Source organism: Dermacentor andersoni, chromosome 1 (assembly GCF_023375885.2).
Source record: "Dermacentor andersoni chromosome 1, qqDerAnde1_hic_scaffold, whole genome shotgun sequence".
Classification (NCBI taxonomy): domain Eukaryota; kingdom Metazoa; phylum Arthropoda; class Arachnida; order Ixodida; family Ixodidae; genus Dermacentor; species Dermacentor andersoni.
This window is the reverse complement of record NC_092814.1, coordinates 113626330-113650026: the sequence shown is the minus strand read 5'-3', so window position 1 is coordinate 113650026 and position 23697 is coordinate 113626330. Positions and strand designations below refer to the sequence as shown.

Below are 23697 nucleotides of genomic sequence, written 5' to 3'. Positions count from 1 at the left end.
GGTGGCCAATCATCCGTAGTGGGTGAGCGCCACAAGTGAGGAGCAAGCAAGCAGGCACCGCGCGGTGCGCGTGAGTCGGCGCGATGGAACCGGCTCGTTCCGCGTAGTGGTGCCATGGAACCCATCTTTGCCTCCGACGACATGCACGTGAGCGCCAACGGCGGGGCAGCCTTCAGCGCGGCGGCCAGCGCCGGCCACGCCGTCCACGCGGTCAGCAACATCAGCTCCTGGGGCAACGTGATCGCAGCCAACGCCAGCAGGGCACGCAAGCTGGCCCGCAGGGACGACCTCGCCGCGGCAAAGGTCAGCCTTCCCGGCCGGCAAACCGTGCGTGGCGTCAGCGAAACGGAGTTTCCGGGCGACCGGATCGCGCGCTTGGGAAGCGCACTCGTCATGGTGCACATGCTAGCCCCCCCCCCCCCCCCCCCCCCCCCGCAAGGATGTTTCCCTGCTGCCATTGTCCCCGTCGTTTTCTAGCTTTGTGAAGCGCCAACTCGTTTGTTGCGGACAAATCTAAAGTGTCACGAGACCGTATACATTACTCACGACAGCCTATCGGGACAGGGGTCTGTACACCCAGGAACGGTCTTTTCCGATCCACACATCGTTCTGCCTCGATACCGCTTGCCTAGGAGTCATTGAATGAAATTTCGATATCGACGCAGCCGAGCCCGTGCTCGACGGCCTTGCCCTTCGAGCTAACATGTAGTGTAATGCAGCGCCGCGAATAAAAAATACGAAAAATAAACGAAGAAAAAAATTCCAGAGCTGTCCCACATGTGCGCTGCACAGAGTAAGAGCGCCGGGAATAGTTCTATGATTGCATGATGGGGTTGTGTTTTACTCAACGCCGTGTTATAAACGATAAGTCCGTTTATTTATTTAGACAATTATAGAACGCACAGGGTAAATGTAGCACATTGTAGGGGGAGGAACAAGCACACAGCCTCATAATCACTAAAATGTGTGATTTGTTAAAGACTAGACTATTATGAAACAGCAACGCGAAAGCGAATTTACGCTACTAAGTCATGTTAATCGGCTCACTTTTAAGAAAGTGATTCCATTTGGTAGGAGCTGTGGGTACAAATGACTGTGAGCACGTCCGAGTGGTAGAGCAGGGTATGTTAATTGACCTTAAGAGGAAGCTTTAGCTCGGGTGATCCTATCTAAATACATGTAAAAGGAGAATTCGTTTTTCTCGGCAACCACTACACCAAATTTCATGAGGTTTGTTGCATCTAAAACAAAAACTTAAAATCTAGTGACCGTTGGTTTGCATTTGCAATTTTCGATTTAGATCGTTATTTTTATTACAAATTGGCAAAAATCGAAAATTTTCGGAAAACGAAACTATCAAGTTTACAACTCTTTAACTCAGCGAGCAAAAATTATATTACAATTCTGTGAATTGAATCTGATAGTACATCTAAAGCGGACAAAATTGATATGTTACATATAAATCTAAAAAAGTTGAGTAATATGTAAATACAGCTTTTGCAGAACCCTTGTACACAACGTAACAAATTCACGTAAGATATAAATTGACATATCGAATTTGTCCGTTTTGAATGATCTAATGGACACCGTTTACAGAACCGCGATATCTGTTTTTGATGCAGAGCTATTAATTTATAAACTTCGTGCGTCTACTTTTTTCAAGCTTGCGATTTTTTGAAAATTCTTTTCATAAAATTCAGGCCCTAAACCAAAATTTCGCTTCGAATAGTCACTAGAATTTAACATCCTATTTAAAGTACAACAAATTTCATTAAAATCGGTCCAGGGGTTATCTCAGAAAAGCGTTTTTGCGTGTTATATGTATTTGAATAGGCCGTGTCGGAGTTGGCCCCGAGCTACAGCTTTCTCTGAAGGTTGTGATATGACGACAAAAAAAAAAACATGTTGAAAGATCGATTCAACCTGCCATGGTGGCGTATAGCGGCTTTGGCGTTACGCTGCTAAGTCCAAGGGCGCGATGGGGGCCAGATGCAATATACATGGGGACGAGATGCAATAACCCCCACTTGTGTACCGTACATTGGGTGCATGTGTTAAAGAAACCCAGGTGGCCAAAATTAATCCGTAGACCCACTACGGTGTGCCTCATAATCATATCGAGGTTTTGGCACGTAAAACCTCAGAGCATTTAATGATGAGTGGGGTATTTTGTATGTGTCCACCTAGAGTAAATGTCCATTCCGTCTGCTCCTGCAGTGCTGATTGGCTGGGGGCGTCTGCCTCCTTCTCACCAGCCCAGCCAATCAATACTTCAGCAGCAGACGAAATGGACATTTACACTAGGTGCACATTTACAGAATACCCCCAGCCCTTGCAATTCTGTGACGCTGTCGTCTTCGTTCTTAAAGCGCAGCTCGACATTGTCCCTCGTAAATAGCGAACGAGCACAACGAAAGATGAAAGCAAATGCGGAGCACAGCTGGGGGGATGAAAGACGCGAGGAGGTAAGCGGAGGAGGAGGTGCAGCGGAACCATAAGGCGGAAAGCGGAGGAGGAGGGTATGGCGAAAGGGCGAAAGGAAAAGCGCAGTGCGGCGACGGTGGCTACGAGATGGCGCAAGAGTAGCATGCGTCGTCCGTGATAAAGTCCCTTGACAATTTGACAGTACCGCCACTCGTTGAACTCTTCCGCCGCCGCGCGACCTCCTCGCGTCTTCCTCGCCCCTTGCGGGTCCCCCCGCGGCAACCAGTTTTACCCCCGTTTTTCTGGACGACGATTGGTCTCCCTGCCGTTGCCCTTGGAAACACGCAGATCTTGCGTTTTGCTTGTTTTTTTTCGTTTCCTTCTCGCCATTTTTCTCCCCAGCTCGGCTGGCTCGGCGCTTTAAGTCGGCGTAGCGAACGTTGTACGCTGCGTTTCCTGCTCTGTGTGCTAGCGCTATGCCGTGCTGTTGTGCATATAACTGCAGAAAGAAGCCTGAAGATGTTGTGCCGTTTTTATGGTACCACAAGGAAAGCGTGGACGGCATGCGCAGGAAGCCGTGGCTGCATAACATTGGCCGAAAGAACTTTGTTCCGACAAAGAACAGCGTTGTTTGCAAGCTGAGGCGGCTTCTTATTGCTCGTAGAAAAGCATCCCGTAATGCTGCATTTTTCTTTCGTTCTTCCGGCCTGCTCGCCAGCGTTTTTGTTGCGGCAATTTGTACGTTGCATAAAAATTAAGTTGTCCTCAGTATGCTTAATATCAGCGGCGGCTCAATCACCTCGCACGTCGCGAACTATTGTTATTGTCGGAAACGCAGAACTATAGATTCTGCTTTCCGCTGTGAACAATTATGTGCGAAGATACAGCCTCTCGATCGCACTTTTCGCGATTGTTAGGGTCCGCTGCCTGTTTTACCGAAAATTGAAATAGCGGCTTGTAGAGGAGCTATTATTTCTAGCTTACGTCGATCTGTGCGTCAGTCAGATACAGTGAATGCAAGTCCTGAAAATATTAGTGTCAAGTATACCGTGGTATTGCAGGTGATGAGCGTTACCTAGTCCACATTGCGTTTTTTTGTAAGTTTTAAGGCGAAAGTGTTTAGATCCCTATGCTTCAAGGTGGCGTTGTGAACAGAAAATATCACGTGACCTAAGGAAGGCCAGAGGCGACCCAAAGCATGTCTATTATTAGCCAAGTTAACTAATGATTGCTTAGTGATCGAATTAAGGCGAATTAGAGTGTATTAAGGAGGATTAAGGTGCATGAATAAGGATTAAGGTGTGTGAAAGAGGATTAATGTGAATGAAGGCGGATTAAGGTGGATAAGAATTAGTGTTGGTGGTGTATTAAGACCGATTAGGGTGCATGAACAAGTATATGGAGGATTAAGGTGGGGTGCAGGAAGATTAAGGCCGATTAGGGTAGATTAAGATAAAACTAGGGTTGATAAAGGAGGATTAAGACCGATTATGGTGGATTGGGTAGATTAAGGTGGATTAGGGTTTATGGAGGTGTATTGGAGTGCATTAAGGTGGATTAAGGTACATGAACAAGGATTAAAGTGGATTAAGGTGAATTAGGCTTGATGAATGAGTATTAAGACCGATTAGAGTGAATTAGGGAGGATTAAGGTGCATGACCAGGGGTTAAGAAGGATTGGGGAGGATTAAGGTAAATGAAGGAGGATTATAGTTGTAAATGCTACTGTAATAAACCTTAATTCAGCCTAATCCTTCATCCACCTTAATCGGCCTTAATCCTCCTTAATGTACCTTAATACATCTTAATTCACCATAATCCACCTTCATAAACTTTCATCGACCTTAATCCACCGTAATCTTCTTTAATGCACCTTGATCCTCCTTAATCCACACTAATCCTCCTTCATTCACCTTAATCCACGATAATTCTCCTTAATGGACCCTAATTCACCTTCATCAACTTTAATCCACCCTATTCATCCTTAATGCATCTTAATCCTCCTTTATCCACTCTAATCGTTCTTCATTCACTCTAATCCACCTTTATCGACTTTAATCCACCTTAATTATCCTTAATATACCTTTAACCTCCTTAATAACCTTAATTCATCCTAATCCACTCACTAATAAATCATTACTTTGTTAATCAGTAATCATTTCTTATACACGGCTGCACGTGCTCTGGTGCGCTTCCGGCCTTCCTTCGGTCACGTGATATTATCTGTAGCTCACAACGCGACCTTGAAACAGATCTAAGGCTTTCGCTTAATAAGCCACGCACAAACGGATCTGCGACAAGCAATACTAGATCAGACGCACAAGGTAAAGCATCTCATCATGTGGCAGAAAAATTGTCTGTAGTATAGAACTCGCCTAAAAGCTCATTTTACATCAGTATGCCCAGTCCATACGGCTTTAAGAAAAAACCTGCCTCCTCATAAACGTTGCCTTCAGCATTATTGATGCTGTTATCAGCATATCTAAAAATTCTCTATACCACTGGGGCGCGCAACTTGCGCAAAATAACACGCCTCCATAGAATGCTGCGGCTCGTCCGCGGGAGCCCAGAAGAAAAGGCGTACCGTGCGCAGCCGGCGGGCTGGAGATTCGAAGAGGAAAGCGCCGCGAGGAGGAGAGTGTCGCTACTTTCAAATTGTCGAGGGGTTTTAGTCTGTGAGGTCTGCCGGCGGCAGCTGCTGTGAATCGCGCCCACCCACGCGCTGGCTCTCCCGATCTCCAGATATATGCGAGTCAGTGGCGCCACACTTTGCTCCGTTTGCAACGAATGAAAACTCGTGTAGAGCTGCGCTCAAATTTCACATTAGGGAGTATCGTAATCGCCGGTGATTTTTTTTTTCTCTGTTTCCCGTATCTTGAAAAGTTCGGGCATCGCATGACCTTATATTCAGAGGTATCGGCCCGGAATGTTCAGTTCCGGTTGGTGCTTCATTACTGCTCCGCATGTGCACCTGTTGCCCCCGATATCCCAGAGCGAATTATCTCCGTATTTTAGAACATTTCTCTACTCGGCACTTCACCTCAGTGATGATGATACGAGCATCCCCACTGAGACGGAGTGAGGGCACATGCCACCAAGCTCGCTCCTTTTTGCCTTTCTGGTGTATCTATAAGACGTCGACTACCGTTAATTCGACCTCGGTAATTCGACTTTCTTGCTTACTTCGAATGCAGTGGAAAGTCCGGGTGAGAAACCGCACATTGCTGAGGAAGGCAAACTCGTTTAGTTCAAACGCGGTAGCATGCCTTTTCGATTAATTCAACCACCACTGACCCCCGATCGGTGCCCCCTCATGAGCCCCGGCGGTTATTGAAAGCTTGAAAACACAAGAAATTCAGCAGACGGCTTTACCGACTTCCAAAGCGTTTTATTTTGATCTCCTCGTGGCCGAAGCTCCTTCCGCCAGTGGAGCCATCCGTTCCCGTTTGGTTCTTGTGTCACTCCCCCATATTCGGCAGACTGCTTGTCGGTTCAGCATGGCGTCACGTGGCAATTACACAGCGTTTTCTACGAGGTCAAAAAATAGATTCTTCAGCATATTTAGAAAGGCGTCTTAAGCAGGAAACAGATCGGCAAGGAATACGGCGTGAAGAAAAGCATGCTTGCGATGAACGAATTCATTCGTTTGGTGAAAATTCGCTTGCGTTTCTGGTGTTTGTTCATTCAATCGACAATTCGACCAAGTCTAGTGGTCCCGCAAAGGTCGAATTAACGGGAGTCGACTGTAATAGTTTTATGCACTACTAAGCTATATCATCCAAAATATAAAGTTCACTTCTTTGCATGCTTTTCCTTTACGCCATAATCTTCCATCTGTCTCCTAATAGTAAGCGTGGATAGTAAATTCATTTACATTACCACAACTGTCCTGAAAGATCAAGGCCTACATAGTTCTACATTTATCCTTGTGTGGATACGGTGGCATTCTACCAGAATATACTCAATTGTTTCTGCACTATATTTTCACAACGGTGTGCAGGATTTGAAAATTTACTATAGCTTCTAAACCACCCTCGATGCTTTAAACAGTAGGACACTGTACCCTTTGTATTTTAATGAAGCTTTTCCGATTTAATTCGTCGCTCTTGGATAGTACCTTGGCTGACTTCCTCCAGCACACTGTTTCTCCATCCCCGACTGTCCCTTACGTTAGCTTAATACTTCCTGGTTGATTTCCTAAGAAACTATATAAGTATATATTTTTTCTCTCCGCTGTCACTCAAAGTTTTCTTTTCATTCTTTCAATACAGGTAACCTAGCCGCCCATATATTTTTGTTCATAACGTTCCTCAGTCACGGCTGTTTTCGAAGCACAATTAGCTCCGAGCCTATCGCATTTCGCACAAGACTCAAGCGAAGTCCCTAGAATAACTTTAGACTCAAGTGGATAGCGTCAACGGCTTTATATAGGCTGAGGTGCTCACCGCGTTTCAGCAACACACCACGGCGATTCCTGAGCAAAGGTTTTGTAACCAGCTGCCGTCGACGCCTACTCCCATGCGAACTGGAGTGAAGGTGACTTCATAGGAATCACCGATGAGCGTTATAAAAGACCAGTGTGCTCGTCGGTCAAGGAGGAGCTTCGAGTCGAGACCCATCTGTACAGTCAGGCACAAAAGTTCCTCGGACCACGGGATCTCGGAAAGCGTTCAATTTTAGAGCAGTCTGTAACATATGTAGCTAGAAGAACCAGTGGCGTAGCAACAGGGGGGGCCGGGGGCCCCGGGTGCAAGGGGCCAGTGGCGGGGGGGTGTCATATACGTCTGAAGACACCCTTTCCGCCGGCTACAACCGGGGGGGGGTGACAGAAGACCTATGGGCCCCGGGTGCCAGACGACCTAGCTACGCCACTGAGAAGAACTTGTTTGGACGAGTAGGTGCATATTAGCAAACAGTTCTATAACTGCACAAATAAACGACCACAAAGAGAGGGCACACAAGGACTGCGCCTATCCTTGTGTGCTCTCTCCCTCTGTAGTCGTTTATTTGCGCAGTTATAAAACCAGTCTGTAACAGTAGTCAGTAAGACGTTCGCTGTTACAGACTGTTTTATAACTGCGCAAATAAACGACTACAGAGAGAGAGAGAGAGCACACGAGGATAGGCGCAGTCCTTGTAGGGGGTCGCTTCTTACAACGCATTTTTTTTTTTCTTGTAGCTTGCGAGTGAGGCTACCGCGCATTTTTGCTGTGCCCCGTTCCACGTGCTTGGACAGAATGCGCAGAGCATGGGTAGAGGCGTAGACGCGCCGCTAAAAATCTACCGCACGCTGTCAAACCTGCTCTAACGTGACATGATCACATGATAAAGGTAGGTTTTGTGGCTGATCGTACCATCACGTAGCTGAAAGGTTGGGCAACCGGGTAGGGTCCCCAAGAGTCAATGCGCGTGTGGGCCTCGAAGGAAAGGAGAGGTGGCGTCCGTATGTAGGAGGGAGCGTCACGTGAGAATCTCGAAGCCTGGCCATAATATATATATTGGCCTCGAGCTCCACCACTGGAAAAGCTGGCGCCACCGTCGGCGTGACATGCTATGAGGGATCACGTGGACATAGCGGCCGCGTCGGCAGCGCCGAAGTACTATAGCCGAAGCGAGCTGAAAACGAAAGTTTAAATTCCCTCGTACGCTGCGGTCCTCATTTATCGGCGAGATTTTCCCGCTTCGAGTGCCTCCTTTACAGCGCTTGAAAGCACTACAATAGGTAGTGGCTGCCTTTGAAGGCGCGCAACATGGTAGGCTACTGCTCGGTGCCGCAGTGCCGGACGTACGCAACGGAGCCCGGTGTCAGTCTTACTCACACGTAGCCGCTGGACAAGAAGCTGCGTGAAGCTTGGCTCGCGAAACATAAAACCGGCAAACAGTCGTCGGCTACAACTCGGGTATGCAGCAAGCACAAACGCGAGGAAGATTTCTGCTACGGCGCCGGGTCTGCGATGTTCGGAAAACGCGCACCGAGACGCTCGCCCGAGTCACTGCCCGACTAATGTCATGACAGTTTGATCTATGAACTTGTCGATGCTATAGATACTGGCAAGTTCACTGGAGTGGAAAGGGGGCGGTAAGAAGCAAATTAAAAAAAGCATGGCATATGGTCATGTTTGTGTTGTGAATTAATGCACGTATTACAAAAAAAAAAAAAAAAAAAAAAGCAGCGGGAAATCGCACGCTGAGAACACCGATAAACATAGGGCGACGCAACTCGAGACATAATATTGAAGCGTCCAAGAATTTAGAAGAAAAAAAAAAAAAGATTGAATCGTTGCGACGGCATATCACAGTCCCCGTAGGCGTCGAAGTCTCTACAATGAAATTATTTTTGAACAGCTCTGATAGCGCCCACGCAACAATGGTTGCTTGTATACTGTCAAATGTTCTGCGGCCTAAAGCTCATGGCCCGGTGCGAAAACGCGCACGCGGCGAAAGCGAAACAGTGCGCGGACAAGCATGCAGACGCGCAGTCGGTCGCTGCGAATCTGTGCGATCGCTGCATTGAGGCTTCATTCTATTACGCTCCATTTAGTTATACAAACACTATAAGAACGTATTTCACATAGTTTGCTCTCAGCGTTTACCTACCTTTCACGCAAGAAGCCGGTTCGGGAGACTCCATCGCGGCGACCGCGCGCAGTGGCGTTCACTGTACGTATTCGGTAAAGAGATAGCGTCTGTAAACTATTCTGTGCTTTCATTTTGCCCAAGATTATTATTTAGGCAGTAAAAAACTTCTCTCGTTTCGAAAGTACTTACAGAAATGTCCAGGAGAGCTCGTGCGTGGTGTTTTCAGTGAGCGCTGACAGCAAAACCTATGAAGGGCGCGCCGCGTGATCACTCATACTACGCCAGCGAGGCGCTTCCGATAGATGGCGACTCCGTAACTCCTCGCCGCCAATAAAGGAAAAGCTCGTGGGAAATAGACCCTCACCACGTGATAGGAGAGCTGTAATATTTAGCCACGTCGAGCGCGCGGTGCGTAGAGTAGCTTAAACGAGCAGACTGATGGGCTGGTTCGTATTACATTACATGATGTGTACAGCGCGCAAACTAGGAGCGCAAGACGACAGTGTAGACGAACACGTGGCCCGCTTGAGCTACACATCAGGCGAGTACGGGAGAGAGGAACGTGGCGAGCGGGTGGCGAGAGTCGACCATAAAGAGTTCGACCGCGAACCACATGTATTGAAAGGTCCGGAAAACATGGAGGGCCTGCTTCTTTAGAGGAAAAGTGGTTTTTGTGTGAGGAAGGTTAAGGTCCAGAGTTAATTAAGAGTTGCTTCTTCAGAGATAATGTGCAGATAGGTCCAGAAGAGGAGGAGGGGCGGCGTCAGGGACAGCTGAGGCTAGTTATCAGACGTCAGTCTCCCTGATAATTTATCCTTCCTCCTTGGCGTCAGATGAGTCCCTTGTTCCATGATTGGTAACCTCCGATTTTGTAACGTGATACGCTGTCCAGTTCTGTTTATTACGGGCACTAAAGGCACGGGCTACAACTAGACCCAAGGAGAGTTCAGGTTTTTGCGTACGCAAGACGCCCCTTGCATCCCCTGATCTATAGGTTCTCTGACAATCTAGGAAAGACGCGCTGTGCGAGGATTGAGCTTATTCGCCAAGGGCTCTCTCTCTGACAAGCGATTTAATACCGCAGTCTCGGCCTCACGGCCTGCACGTCTAGCTCTTGAGCGTTCGTACGCAGAAGTTTTCGGCCGACCGTGATCATGCAGGTGGTGGGCATCTGGCTAGGCTGCTTCTTCATCATCTTCCTGGTGGTGGGCATCCCGAACTACATCCAGAAGAAAATGCGCGAGGCGCAGGAAAACAACGAACGGGCGTCGGCGCACGGGGGACTTGAGCGGCGGCTCTCCACGGGCGAGCTCCGGAGTGCCGAGTGACCCCGCTGGCGGCGCTGGCCGGGATCGCATGGACGACGACGCGCGACCCAACAGATCCAGCCGCCGAGATTGGGCCCCCACGCGCAAGGAGGCAGAAAGTGCCGCCGCTGTGCGATACCGCGTCACCTACATCAGCGGTGTCGGTTCGACTGCCATAACGCCCTTGACCGTGTCTCAGGCTCAGACGTCAGCGACATGACGATACTACACGTGAAGTTCCCGCCGCCAAGGATCGCACGCATGCGCTGTGGTGACAGGCCGATGTGCTCCACCGCGGGCGAAGTCGCGCAGCCGTCCCCTCGAGTTCAAATGAATGAGCCCACAATAAATCTTTTCTTAAAAAAACGGAGATGGAGATAGATAGATATATAGACAGATAGATAGATAGATAGATAGATAGATAGATAGATAGATAGATAGATAGATAGATAGATAGATAGATAGATAGATAGATAGATAGATAGATAGATAGATACGCAGGTTGTCACGGCTCAAGATTGCCACTTTTCTTGGCAACCACTACACCAAATTTGATGAGGTTTGTTGCATATAAAAGGCTGCTAATACTTTATATATAAATTGAAGATAGCAAACTTTCAGAATATGAGACTACCAAATTTACAACTCAACAATGAAAAGTTATATCACAATTCTGTAAATTACATAATACATCTAAAGCGGACGACATTGGTATATACATGCTTCTTAAGTGCACCACTAATATCTGAGTGAATTTCTCGCAAAACATTTTTTTTCGTAACAAATTCACGTGAGACAAATTAATATATCAAATTTGCGCACTTTGGTCGTTCCAAAGGATATGTAGTTTACATGAACTGCGATATCTGTCATCCATGCAGAGTTAGATTGGTAAACTTCGTACTTCGAGTTTTTTTCAAAATGACCAATTTTCGGCAATTTTTTGTTAAAAAAGTAATGTCCTAAATCAAAATTTTGCTTCCAACAATTACCAGAATTTGTTTCTCGAATTTATTTATTCTCGAATTTATTAATGAAATATTACAATAAGCCGCTCAAGTAGTGCCCCCAAGCTGTTGGCTAAAATGCGCATGCGCACCCAGAATTTGCCGTTTCAAGTTGCTTTAATCAAGTGTTTCACATTTTGCTACCAAATACATGCCTGCGCTGTGAGCAAACAAATTCTTGCATCACTGCAACTGATATAATCTTGGGTCTTGCATTTTAAGTTTTGTTGCAGCAGCCGAATACTGCATAGGCGACCAATTGTTCGATTTACTTCATTATATCCAAAATATTCACAGATGATAACAATACTCCCTAATGCAAAACTTTAGCGCAGCTCTCTATGTGTTTTCATTTCATGACATTGTAATGAGGCAAAGAATTTGAGAGGGACATGTAGCGGAGTCGGCAATCGTCGAAAATTTGATCTGCGGGTCAAGCGCGTCGGCTTTCATACATGACTCGTCAAAGGCTGCAGTGTAATCGCTGGTGTCGTGCGACTTCCAGAAAGTACTACACGATTCATGTTGTGCATAAAATCAGGTTACAAAACAATCGCAAACCATCACAATCGAAGCAAGTGTGAACAAGACCAAGCCAAGTAAACCAAATAAGCACTAGCGAGAGCTGACAATAGTATAAAATGAGCGGTCCGGCTGAGACCAGTTACGAGCACACACCGAGCGGTTGGGCGGGTCCGCATAGAACCAGTTTCCCACACACACGCCACTGAAGGGGCCACTCTCATTGGTCTCCGCTATTCGCAGCTCGTGTCTTTCGTATCCCACTCCGCATTCGCTTTTTCATGTTTCGCTGCTCGTTCACTCAGTTGTGCTGCCGATGCATCCGATGCCAATGTTTGCCACAGGAACGGCTGCCTAAGTACTGCGCTCTAAAATTAATTATATCGCTGTTATGTTACGTTTCATTACCAAGACATCCCAGCACGCCTCAACAACATTATCGGTGGGCCCCTCCCGCAGTCGAATTTTGTAGGTGTAATGCTTGTTAAAGCATCACAGCTTAAAGCTAGATATATTGCTGCTCAAATGAACAAGCTTGGGAGCGTAGGATTAGCGACACACACTGATAATGTTAAACAGCAGTAATGGCACTTGCAGCAGTCATTCATATTATTGGTTACATGAACATCCACATAAATATCCAACAAACAAGTAAAATGTACACTGATGTCATAAACCTTCACAATACTGCATCCAAAATACCTAATGAAAAATAAAATTTAATAAAAAGCAACAGTAAAGATACATATACAGAATCATTACACATATTTACATATTTGTATACATAGGACAGAGTAAGACTCCATGCTGGTTTGCATGCCTCTGTGTGACACAAGAAAGATTCAGCAATATTTACAGAGCTCTCATTGTAAGGCACTTAAAGTAGAATAAATACACAAAACAGCCATAGCATCTACTGCTATCTATACATGCACAGCTGCCAACGTTACACTGTTCATTACCATGTCAATGTTAACACAACATGTTTGTAACAGAAACACTTCACAGGCAAGTTTGCGACCCCTATCATTCTATCATGAAACCTGCTGCTGTTGCTGCTGCTATGCAGAAAGCCTCACAGCAATTAAGACGTTCAATAATTTTATGCCAAATGTTGGTCACCACTATCATTGTTTATGGCTTTATATATCTGAAGAAAAAAAAAAAAGGCTTACGATATCAGCTGCAAGAATGAAAATATATTGTCAAATCACAAACATTATTTTCTTTTTTAGACATGCTGCAGTAACACAAGCCCTTTTGTAGAAACTGTAATCAAGCTTTCTATAAACCTCAGGCTGCAGTGAAATTTATTGTCATGCTGCTTTTACCAGTGCTCTTGTTTTCACTTAAATGTAACTTGTTCGTATTAGTTTTGATTATTAAAAAGTTAAATTATGCTGCCATTGCTTTACAGTGAATTGTCTGAAGCACACAGTTATGAGTAGGCCATACATGAGAACTCATGCACTCATGCACACACAGTAATGTGCACTCTCAAAGGAAACACCTAAACAGTAATAAAGTGAATATGTTCAACTTAATCAGAAAAGAGGGCCTTGTATGAAGCACCAGTCAGGCATCTGTGAATGCGAGTATAGTGTGCATGCCTTCACATCACATCTCAGCTGAAATTGATGACAAAGTTTGAAGTGGATGTTACCTTTAAGAGTGGAATGTGGTGTACACAGGCATATTGACTAAGTATAACATAACTATAGCTTTCACACTCAGAATTTAGCAACAGGTTTGCCCTGGATGTGACTGTACACTGTAAATTACAGTTTGTGTAGTTAACACGACTCGAAGGGAAGAAAGCAAATTCTTTATAAAGTACACATTGAGCAAAGCAAGACACACAAGCAGAACTTTGAAACTTGCGTCTATTTTTCATGTGCGATTTCTGATGATGGATTATTGTGAACCAGCCAGATGGCCCATCTTAATTTGTTCAAACATGCAACTGAAGTGGCTTACTGTTGGTGTATTTTGCTGCTGAGCACGACATTGAGTGCGCTAAGGTTTTGATGTATCGTAAAGAATTCTATATGACAGAATAACAGGTACATGAGGTATTTGAGGACATAGTGACAACTTCCCAAAAGCAACAATATTCCAAACAAGAATAGATATATTTGTTCCAAATCTTTTACGTTGTTTCTTATACCACTGTTTTCCAAGACAGTTGAACAAAACAATCCTCAGCTTCAACTACTGACTTCAACTTCAATAATGACTGCATGCTCAGAACAGATATCTGTGTGTGTTGATGTTTGGCAGTGCTTCCACAATGGTAGCCCTTTGAATTTTTAGCATTGTGTGGCTGTTTGTCTCTTTCTTGGTGATGCCCCCCCATACATAGCAGTGTAGCAGGTTCATGTTCACAACTAGGACACCACTTTTAAAGTGACAGCCACAGAAGTTCACAGCTAGCTACTCTCGGGTAGTGCAGGCACTGTAGAAGCAAGCAAATCCATTACTTAGGAATAGCGTCTAATGACACTGTGCATAGAAAACTTAACTGCTGAATTGGCCACTTGATGCTGCTCCACAATGGTCATAATTTGCTTTTCATGATTCTCACTCATCACAGCCTTCATCTGCTGGAGAAACTCAATTGCCTAAATGACACCTGACCACTGGCAATGCTTATTTCTCTTCGGTTAAGATCATAATTGCCCACAAACTGTTGTCTCAGCCCAAAAAGAAAAGATTTGGCAACATTCAAGATGGTAGCAATCTGCAAGTCACCGTTGTTTGCGACTGAGGCAAGGCACAGCTCCATCTCCTGTGTCAGGTTGGAAGCCCTTACTTTCAAATAAATTTGCTAAATAGGTGACAAAGGGGTTAGTGAAGGCAAAGTTTAGTGCCTAGACAAATAGAATGTGATGTTAATGCCTATGGCAAATCGAAGCCATGTCCTCAACAATCTTGTGAACCTGGTATGCCTGACATCTACTATGGTGGTCCCCTTATAGCATTTTGCAGAGCCTTGTGACACATTTCAATCACTCAGCATATATATATTAAAGGAACACTAAAGGCAACTACTAAGTCAAGCTAAGGTGATAGATTAGTGCCCAAGAATCTCTAAGGCGTCAATATTATTGCGAACAGAGCTTTAGTAATCAAGAAATTGAGGTAAATGCAGGACATGATTAGAGACTCTCCCGGGGCATTCAAGTACTTGCCCGATGACGAAAGCACTCCTCAGTTAAGTTCTGGCACTAGTACTCAACCACTCGTTGCTGAAAACATCCTTGTACTGTATTATAGGATGAAAAAAAATGCTACTTGTCCAGTTCTATTTCATATTCAGAAAAAGAACTCACTGAATTCACCCTTGATAACGACGCGGGTGGTCGAAAGGTTTTGTTTTCGCTCGACTCTGCGCCGCCCACGCTTTCGCATTTCAGTAGTTTCGTTATCGCGTAGTGCTGCGCTGGTTTTGCTGGCTTGCGACACTTGCACAAACTGCAAGTAGCAAGGAATTCAACTTGCATGTGATGTTGCGGGATGCCCGAACGGTCTATGCCACTTGACCAAACAACAGCTGCAGCGGCGAATCCGCCGCTCTGTCTTGGCTCGGTACCGCCGTCTGTCGGCCGCCATTTTACTCACTGGCAGCAGCACAGGGTGATGATGGCTAAAGCCCCTTAATTTAGTGATGGCGTATGTAATGTCACCACTCCCCCGGTTGGGTGGCGGGAGATTTGAATTTCAGAAAAGGTATTCGTACCCTTTAGATATATATTTCCCATAAACGAAGTCTTTTCTTGGCACGAAACATGCATTATGATATTTCTGCAATGGTATTTAAACAGTCAATGTCGACTTAGTATTTGCCTTTAGTGTCCCTTTAAATCCATTTTGGTTTTGCTGCACATCTGGCAAAACACTCATCTAAGAAGAGGAGGAGGAAGCTAAATATGATATAGTACCACACCTGCACTGAAGCAGTGTGAAACAGACGTGGCAATCATGTTTTTCATGCAAGAATTCTTGTAAACATCATTACACTTGGTGCGTCAACAGAACTTCGAGATACACTAGACTCCAAAGATGAATTCTGTTAAGAGGAAGCTTTAGCTCGGGCCCAACTCCGACGCGGCCTATTCAAATACATGTAAAAACACAAAAACGTTTTTGAGATAACCCCTAGACCGATTTTAAGGAAATTTGTTGCATTTGAGAGAACAAGTTAAATTCTAGTGACTGTTGGTCGCGGAATTTTTATTTAGGTCTTGAATTTTGTTAAAAATATTTTCAAAAATTCGAAAATTTGAAAAAAATAGAAGCACGAAGTTTACAGATTCATAGCTATGCATAAAAAACAGGTATCTCGGTTCTGTAAATGGCATCCATTAGATCATTCAAAGCAGACAAATTCGATACGTCATTTTATATATTACGTGAATTCGTTACGTTGTTTACAAGGGTTCTACAAAAGCTGTATTTCCATATTACATTTTTTGAGATTTGTGTGTAAGATATCAATTTTGTCCGCTTGAGATGTACTATTAGGTGCAATTCAGGGAATTGTATTATGAATTTTCGTTGCTGAGTTACAGAGTTGTAAACTTGATAGTTTCGTTCTATGAAAATTTCCAATTTTTGCCAATTTTTAATTAAAAATTCACGACCTAAATAAAGAATCTGAAACCAACAGTCACCAGATTTTAAGTTTTTCTTTCAAATGCAACAAACCTTATCAAATTTGGTGCAGTGGTTGCCGAGAAAAACGAATTCTCCTTTTACATGTATTTAGATAGGAGCACCCGAGCTAAAGCTTCCTCTTAAGCTTTATCGTTCAGTTCAGTTGAACATATCGCAAAAATAGTAAAAGGCACCTGGCCACTAGGCTGGCATTTACTTCCTTGTGACAGTGCGAATCTCTGCTTAGTATCCCATAGATTCAGTGCAATTCTGTTAAGCTCCACTTTCCAAGGCACCTTCACACATGTCTTAGGCTTACTGAAGATGTAGAAACTTTGTTTTCTGTTGCGACTGCTTTAGCCTTTGTAAACAATAACAGTAGTTCAACACGCAAAACAATCAGCTGTGGTTGGTGTGAGGCCTGTGGTCCTTATACTTGACATACGGTAAGTACACATCAAAACCAAAGGAAATGAGGTTGTCAAAGAAGACACGATACCTAAGAGGAAGGACATAAAAGTTGAGAAACTGTGCAGGTGGCCAAACTATCCATTCAACCTTATAGATGGCACCACCTTTAAACCAGAGCTCATGGCTCAGTTTGGCACAGCTGGAACGCTCTAGCAAACCCACCGTGCCAAAATAAACAACAAGATTGATGGGTGAAAACACGACTTGGTCATAGAGCACCTTCAGCAAAACAGTGCGCACGGACCGCCCCAGCATCCACCGGTCGAGTAAGACATACCTGCAGACAAAGTGGCACAACCTGATTGATGAATTACTCATGAGTTTATGATTGTAATGACTTCATACATATCGTTCTTGGCATTTTTCATTGCTGCATATTCTATGCTAAATGCATGCTGATACCTGCTGATACACCTTTAAAACAATATTTTTTTTTTGCACAAACATGTGCGTCACATCTTTTTTTTTTGTTAGAACCATTTTTGTTAAATCAAGAACACCTAGCTCCACTTTCTTCATACATGTCACTGATTGTCCAACAAAATTAGGCAGTGTGCTGTGTATGTTCCGCTACACAAACCCATCGGATGATTACACTGGTTGAGGTGAAGGTGTATAAACAATGCAAGAGCTGATTTAAGGCATCTGCAAGGTTAGCGACTTGGAGGAATACAGAATAAATACCAATATCTTGTTACAAATGTTGACACGAATGCTCAGCAAAAGTTATATGCAAAAAAGGCACCTTATCGCCTTCATTTGAGACTGGTGGAACTTTACTTCAATTCATCCAATATGCTAAAATAACAGAGAAGTTTTGGACAAGTCAGTTCTCACCAATAGTGACACACCATGCCAGTAGTCAGACCAGCCGCTGCCATGTGCGATGTCCGCACTGAATTGATGGCAACCTGGTGGCCGGACATAACTTCGTAGTGCTGCTGGACGAGGTCACCGACAATGCCCATGACTGTTGATATTGTGGCGTTGGTTGCCACCAAGTGGCGGCCGAAAAGCACATGACTAAATTTTCTTAAGAAGTGCACGGCTCCATGTGTCATTGGATGCAGTCGTCGAAACCACACCTTTCGTATATTCTAGTGCTGCAAAAAAAAAAAAAAAAAAAAAAAAGAACGATTTTATATTCTGCTTAGCACATCTTCATTATGACGTATATTTTTGAGTGATTGTATCACTCTTGAAATTAGTTTTTATTACTGTCGTTGTTAGTCTTCTTGTTATGCTGCATTTTATTTGTACAGTAGCACATTTTACGCTTTTTAGCATCCCTACTTCTGTGTATGACCCCCTCACCTTACGCTCGAAGTAGAGCCTGTAAAGTAATATATAAATGAATGAATAAATAAATAAATAAACAGCGCATGATATTGCCTTCTACTAGCGTTTGTCGAAGTTTATATGCCCGGTAAACTGGAAACTTCGTTACAGTGGTGCTATACATTCGATGAGCTAAAATTAACATAAGGCTATCACGAGCTGTAATTACTGGCAAGTTCGCAGTGTCATCCTTATGAGCAATTGCCGCAATTAACGCAAGTTTATGTGAACTCCTTGGGCTAAAACAGTTAAATCTATAGTCTCCTAATCTAGCACACTACAGCTAAATCAGCAAGCGCAAGTGAACATACTGCTTGCTAAAATGCGAAACGTCGTTCGTTGTTTATTCAGTTTCCTAAACGTGACACTTGTGTAAACATCTAAATTCTCAGAGGTCATGGCAAACTAAACTCCGTCTTGAGTTTTATACCCCCTGTGTTTAAACTATGGTGTTAGAATGGCTGATTCAAACTTTGCAGCACGAGGACATTAGACGGCGCAAGGTCAATTAAAACGCACTTCACAGAGAAGACGAAAAATCGAAAACAAGGGCTTCAGATAAGGGTACTACAAGGCCAGACTTGGAGCTTACCAGACACGCAATACATGTGGTTCTGTATAAAAGTACTGTCCCAACCTAAAGCTGACTAAAGCTGAAAGAGGATCTTAGAAAAACGGCATGGTAATACGCGTGAGTGAGTTACACTGCCAGCAGAATGAATGAACACGCGAGACCTGCCGTACACACAAGGTGGCCTGACCGAACTACTACAAGTCCCTAAATACAGGAACCTGAATATTTGGCTGCGCGTGTTCAAAAATAAAAAAAAAAAGATTTTGCGCTCACTGCTGAATTGTTCTTGCTCAACTTTTGCAGAAAGATCGCATTTTGGCGTTGACTTCATTTAGTTAGTATAACACTTGGCATAGTTAATTGCCTGGTTTCTAAGAAAAAAGTGGAAATTTGCCTGCGCTTATGGGTATGCGAGCTGCAGCCGCGACGGCGCAAGCATAAACTTGATTCACCAACTGTCGTTACCATAGAGTTTCCTACGAAAATTGTGGCACCTGCAGGAAGCAGCGTTCTAGGCATGTTCCAGGAGCGGGCAACACGCGGCAGCCCTCCATGAAACGCTGCTTTCTGCAGGTGACGGCAGGTAGCGACACAAGTTTATGCCAGGACTGGCTTTTCAGAAGCCATTTTTCCCATAAGTTTCTCGTTTTTGTCTTTAAAAAAAGCAACTAATCGCGCCAAGTGTTATACTAAACGAAGTCGACGCCAAAATGCGATCGTTATGCGAAATCTGAGCAAGAACAGTGCAGCGATGAGCGCAAAATCTTTTTTTGAACACGCGCAGCCAAATATTCAGGACCCTCGTGCTCGCCGCAAAACATCACTTAAAAAAAACAAAAAACTGTGGAGAACAGTTTTTCGTTAAATTCCGGAGAATGCTACTAAAAGCGGACAAATAGCGGGACAAGTAACGATCAGGGTACCTGAATGCTCTCTCCCTCGCCGCCGCTTCGTGCAAAAACAATCATATGCACCTGTGGTTAGTGTGACGCCTGTGGTCCTTACATGATATATCACTCTTAGGCAAAGTTACACCCTTTGGAGTGCCCCTTCTGCCACACAACGATAATCGTCATCTGCCTTGATGCGTTTCCTTTCTTTAAGCTGCGAGCCCGGTACTTTCCAGTATAAACGAACGGCACGAAATGCTATCATGCTGATAACGCGCGTGCCGTTCGTTTATACTGGAAAGTACCGGGCTCGCAGCTTAAAGAAAGGAAACGCATCAAGGCAGATATGACGATTATCGTTGTGTGGCAGAAGGGGCACTCCAAAGGGTGTAACCTGTTCTTAGAGTGTATCACTCTTAAGCAAAATTACACCCTATTGACACACAACGATAATCGTCATCTGTCTTGCTCGCGTTATCTTTCTTTAACGCTGCGAGCCCGGTACTTCCCAGTAACGAACAGTATGCGCGTTATCAGCACTACATACTCTAAAAAATGTTTGCACCCTTTGGGGTGTATATCTGCCGCACAACACTCTAAGAGCAGTTTACACCCTTTGGAGTGCCCCTTCTGCCACACAACGATAATCGTCATCTGCCTTTATGCGTTTCCTTTCTTTAACGCTGCGAGCCCGGTGCTTTCCAGTAACGAACGGCATGCGCGTTATCAGCATGATAGCGCGCATGCCGTTCGTTAGCATAGAACAGTTTACACCCTTTGGAGTGCCCCTTCTGATAACGCGCGTGCCGTTCGTTACTGGAAAGTTCCGGGCTCGCAGCGTTAAAGAAAGGAAACGCATCAAGGCAGATGGTTATCGTTATGTGGCAGACGGGGCACTCCAAAGGGTGTAAACTGTTCTTACACTCTTAGGCAAAGTTATATCGTTTGGCTTGCCCCTTCTGCCACACAACAATAATCGTTATCTGGCTTGATGCGTTTCCTTTCTTTAACGCTGCGAGCCCGGAACTTTCCAGTAACGAACGGCACGCGCGTTATCAGAAGGGGCACTCCAAAGGGTGTAAACTGTTCTATGCTGATAACGCGCGTGCCGTTCGTTACTGGAAAGTACCGGGCTCGCAGGGTTAAAGAAAGGAAACGCATCAAGGCAGATAACGATTATTGTTGTGTGGCAGAAGGGGCAAGCCAAAGGGTGTAACTTTGCCTAAGAGTGTAGAGTGAACGATAATCGTCATCTGCCTTGATGCGTTTCCTTTCTTGAAAACACCGCGCCCGCTATACTTTCCTGTCGGGAATGCTGTCATGCCCATAACGCGCATGCCGTTCGTTACTGGAAAATACCGGGCTCGCAGCGTTAAAGAAAGGAAACGCATCAAGGCAGGTGACGATTATCGTTGTGTGGCAGATATACACACCAAAGGGTGCAAACGTTTTTAAGTTTGCACTCTTTGGGGTGTAGCTCTGCCAAACAACGATAATCGTCACCAGCCTTGATGCGTTTCCTTTCTTTAACGCTGCGAGCCCGGTATTTTCCAGTAACAAACGGCATGCGCGTTATGGGCATGACAGCATTTCCGACAGGAAAGTAGCGGGCGCGGTGTTTTCAAGGAAACGCATCAAAGCAGATGACAATTATCGTTGTGTGGCAGGGATACACTCAAAAGGGTGCAAAATTTTTTTAGAGTGTAGCATTCACGACAGGAAAGTAGAGGGCGCGGCGTTTTCAAGAAAGGAAACGCATGCCAGGATGGCGAATATCGTTGTGTGCACTCTAAGGAAAGTTTACACCCTTTGAGCCGTATCTTGTCACACAATAAACGTCATCTGTCTTGTCCGCATTTCCTTTCTTTAACGCTGCGAGCCCGGTACTTCCCAGTAACGAACGGAATGCGCGTTATCAGCATGACATAGCATTGCCGACAGGAAAGTAGCGGGCGCGGCGTTTTCAAGAAAGGAAACGCAAACAAGGCAGCTGACGATTATTGTAGTGTGAAAAATACACCCCAAAGGGTGTAACTTCCTCTAAGAGTGTACATGTGGCTGAACGACGGCTTACAGCAACCTTCAGAGTCTTCCTTTGACAATGGCTGTGGACCTTACAATCAGACACCCACCGATAGGCCAGGTGTGCATGCCAGCCCAACGAGCTTAGGGAACAGAGCTCATGATGTTCTTTATGAAGGGGTGGTGTTATTCTTACAAGACATCGTGACAACAGAGGCGGCGCGCGATGCGCTTGGTCGCGGGTCCGAGGTGCCGATGCGCGAAATTCTTACTCTTAACACCCGTTGGGTCGTATCTTGGCACAGAACAATAATGGTGATTTGTCTTGTCCGCATTTCCTCTGCGAGCCCGGTACTTCCAAGCCACGAACGGCGTGCGCGTTATCAGCATGGCAGAGCATTCCCGACAGGAAAGTAGCGAGCACGGCGTTTTGAAGAAAGGAAACGCAAGACAGACGACTATCATTGTGTGGCAAATACACACCCCAAAGGGTGTACATTTTGTTTAAGAGCTCTCAGGCAAAGTTACACCCTTTGGGGTGTATCTGCCACACAACAATCATCAGCCTTGCTTGCGTTTCCTTCCTTGAAAACGCCGCGCCCGCTACTTTCCTGTCGGGAATACTATGTCATGATAACAACGCACATGCCGTTCGTTATTGGGAAGTACCGGGTTCACCGTGCTAAAGAAAGGAAATGCGGACAAGACAGACGATGATTATTGTTGTGGCAAAAGGGTATAATTTTGCTTAAGTGTGTGCAGCCGTGGGCTCGAGGAGTCGACGCTCGATGAACTTATAGCACTCAAACAAATGTACACCCTTTGGGTCATATCTTGCCACACAACGATAATCGTCATCTGTCTTGCTCGCATTTCCTTTCTTGAAAACGCTGCGCTCGTTACTTTCCTGTCTAGAATGCTGTCATGCTGATAACTCGCATGCCGTTCACGACTTAAGTAGCGGGCTCGCAGCGTTAGAGGAAATGCGGCCAAGACAGATGACGTTGTGTGGCAAGATACGACCCAAAGGGTGTAATTTTGCCAAAGAGTATAGTTGCACAGTCAGAGGTGCCGAAGCACGAAATGCTTAGGTGAAGGGAGGCTTCGTCCTGGAGTGACCTGCACATAAAATAGGCTTATGATGATGAAAGTCCGATAAGGCCGCGCGCGATGAGCTTGATCGCCGAGTCAGAGACGCCTATGTGCGAAACGCTTGGTCACGAATTCCGAAACACCGAGAGCTGAAAAGCATAGCCGCGTATCTGACGATTCCACGCGCGAAGCTCGCTCGCGATGTCCGCATCGCTTCCAACGAAACAAAGACGGCAACGCTCGGTTGCGCCGTTCCGAAGAGGTGGCTTAGAAAACGCTGTTATTTCGTGATTGCCGTGAAAATCTACGCTGCCTTGGCTGATAGAACAAATGTTTTAGACCACTTATATGTGGCTTTCAGTGATATTTCGGAATCAGATAGAAAAAAAGAGTTACAGAGACTGAAGATGCAATTCTTAAAAAAATAGATTTTCTGACCATTTTTCGCAATGCGATAGCCGCATCTCTCGACTGATGATAAACTAAAGTTTACTAATGGGTAAAATGATTTCTGGAAACAAGCTCCATTTTCATAAATATCATAATCGGACATGCACACCATCAAGTATACCCAACATTTAGTTGCAATAACAGCTGTACAAAGCCAGCCAGTGTGAGACGTAGTGCTGGACGAGGTCACCTTGTCACACTTCTATACTGCAAATATGTAATCATTAGCATGAACTGAATCATATTCGTCGGCTGGTTTTGTGCAAAATCCACCAAATAACTATTCTAGCACTATGCCAAGACATAACTAGGTACAAAGCACATTTGCATCTGAACACCCTCAGGAACATATCTGCTGTAAGAAA

At 45.0% G+C, this 23697-nt stretch overlaps 3 protein-coding genes across 3 annotated transcripts in view; 2 read left to right on the top strand and 1 right to left on the bottom strand.

Moving 5' to 3' along the window:
- The window catches only part of LOC126545717 (uncharacterized), a 502749-nt gene that overhangs the window by 261756 nt on the left and 217296 nt on the right, over window positions 1-23697 (top strand). The window lies entirely within an intron of this gene.
- Window positions 37-10715, top strand: LOC129380562 (uncharacterized). Its single transcript, XM_055061921.2, has 2 exons — window positions 37-303; window positions 10164-10715. Exons 1-2 carry the CDS (start codon window positions 115-117, stop codon window positions 10329-10331), a joined length of 357 nt encoding a protein of 118 aa, XP_054917896.1. The 5' UTR covers window positions 37-114; the 3' UTR covers window positions 10332-10715.
- Window positions 12539-19420, bottom strand: LOC126545708 (mpv17-like protein 2). The gene is made up of 3 exons (XM_050193664.3): window positions 18897-19420; window positions 17804-18069; window positions 12539-17243 (listed from the first exon to the last, which is right to left on the bottom strand). The coding sequence occupies exons 2-3, from the start codon at window positions 18025-18027 to the stop codon at window positions 16895-16897; spliced, it is 573 nt and encodes a 190-aa protein (XP_050049621.2). The 5' UTR covers window positions 18028-18069; window positions 18897-19420; the 3' UTR covers window positions 12539-16894.

Excerpts from the sequence above, each read along its gene's own strand:
- LOC129380562 (XM_055061921.2), top strand. The coding sequence starts at position 115 with ATGGAACCCATCTTTGCCTCCGACGACATGCACGTGAGCGCCAACGGC. Across the intron at positions 304-10,163 it reads ACGACCTCGCCGCGGCAAAG|GTGGTGGGCATCTGGCTAGG; the intron begins GTCAGCCTTCCC and ends GTGATCATGCAG.
- LOC126545708 (XM_050193664.3), bottom strand. The coding sequence starts at position 18,027 with ATGACACATGGAGCCGTGCACTTCTTAAGAAAATTTAGTCATGTGCTT. Across the intron at positions 17,244-17,803 it reads GGCATGGTGTGTCACTATTG|GTATGTCTTACTCGACCGGT; the intron begins GTGAGAACTGAC and ends CTTTGTCTGCAG.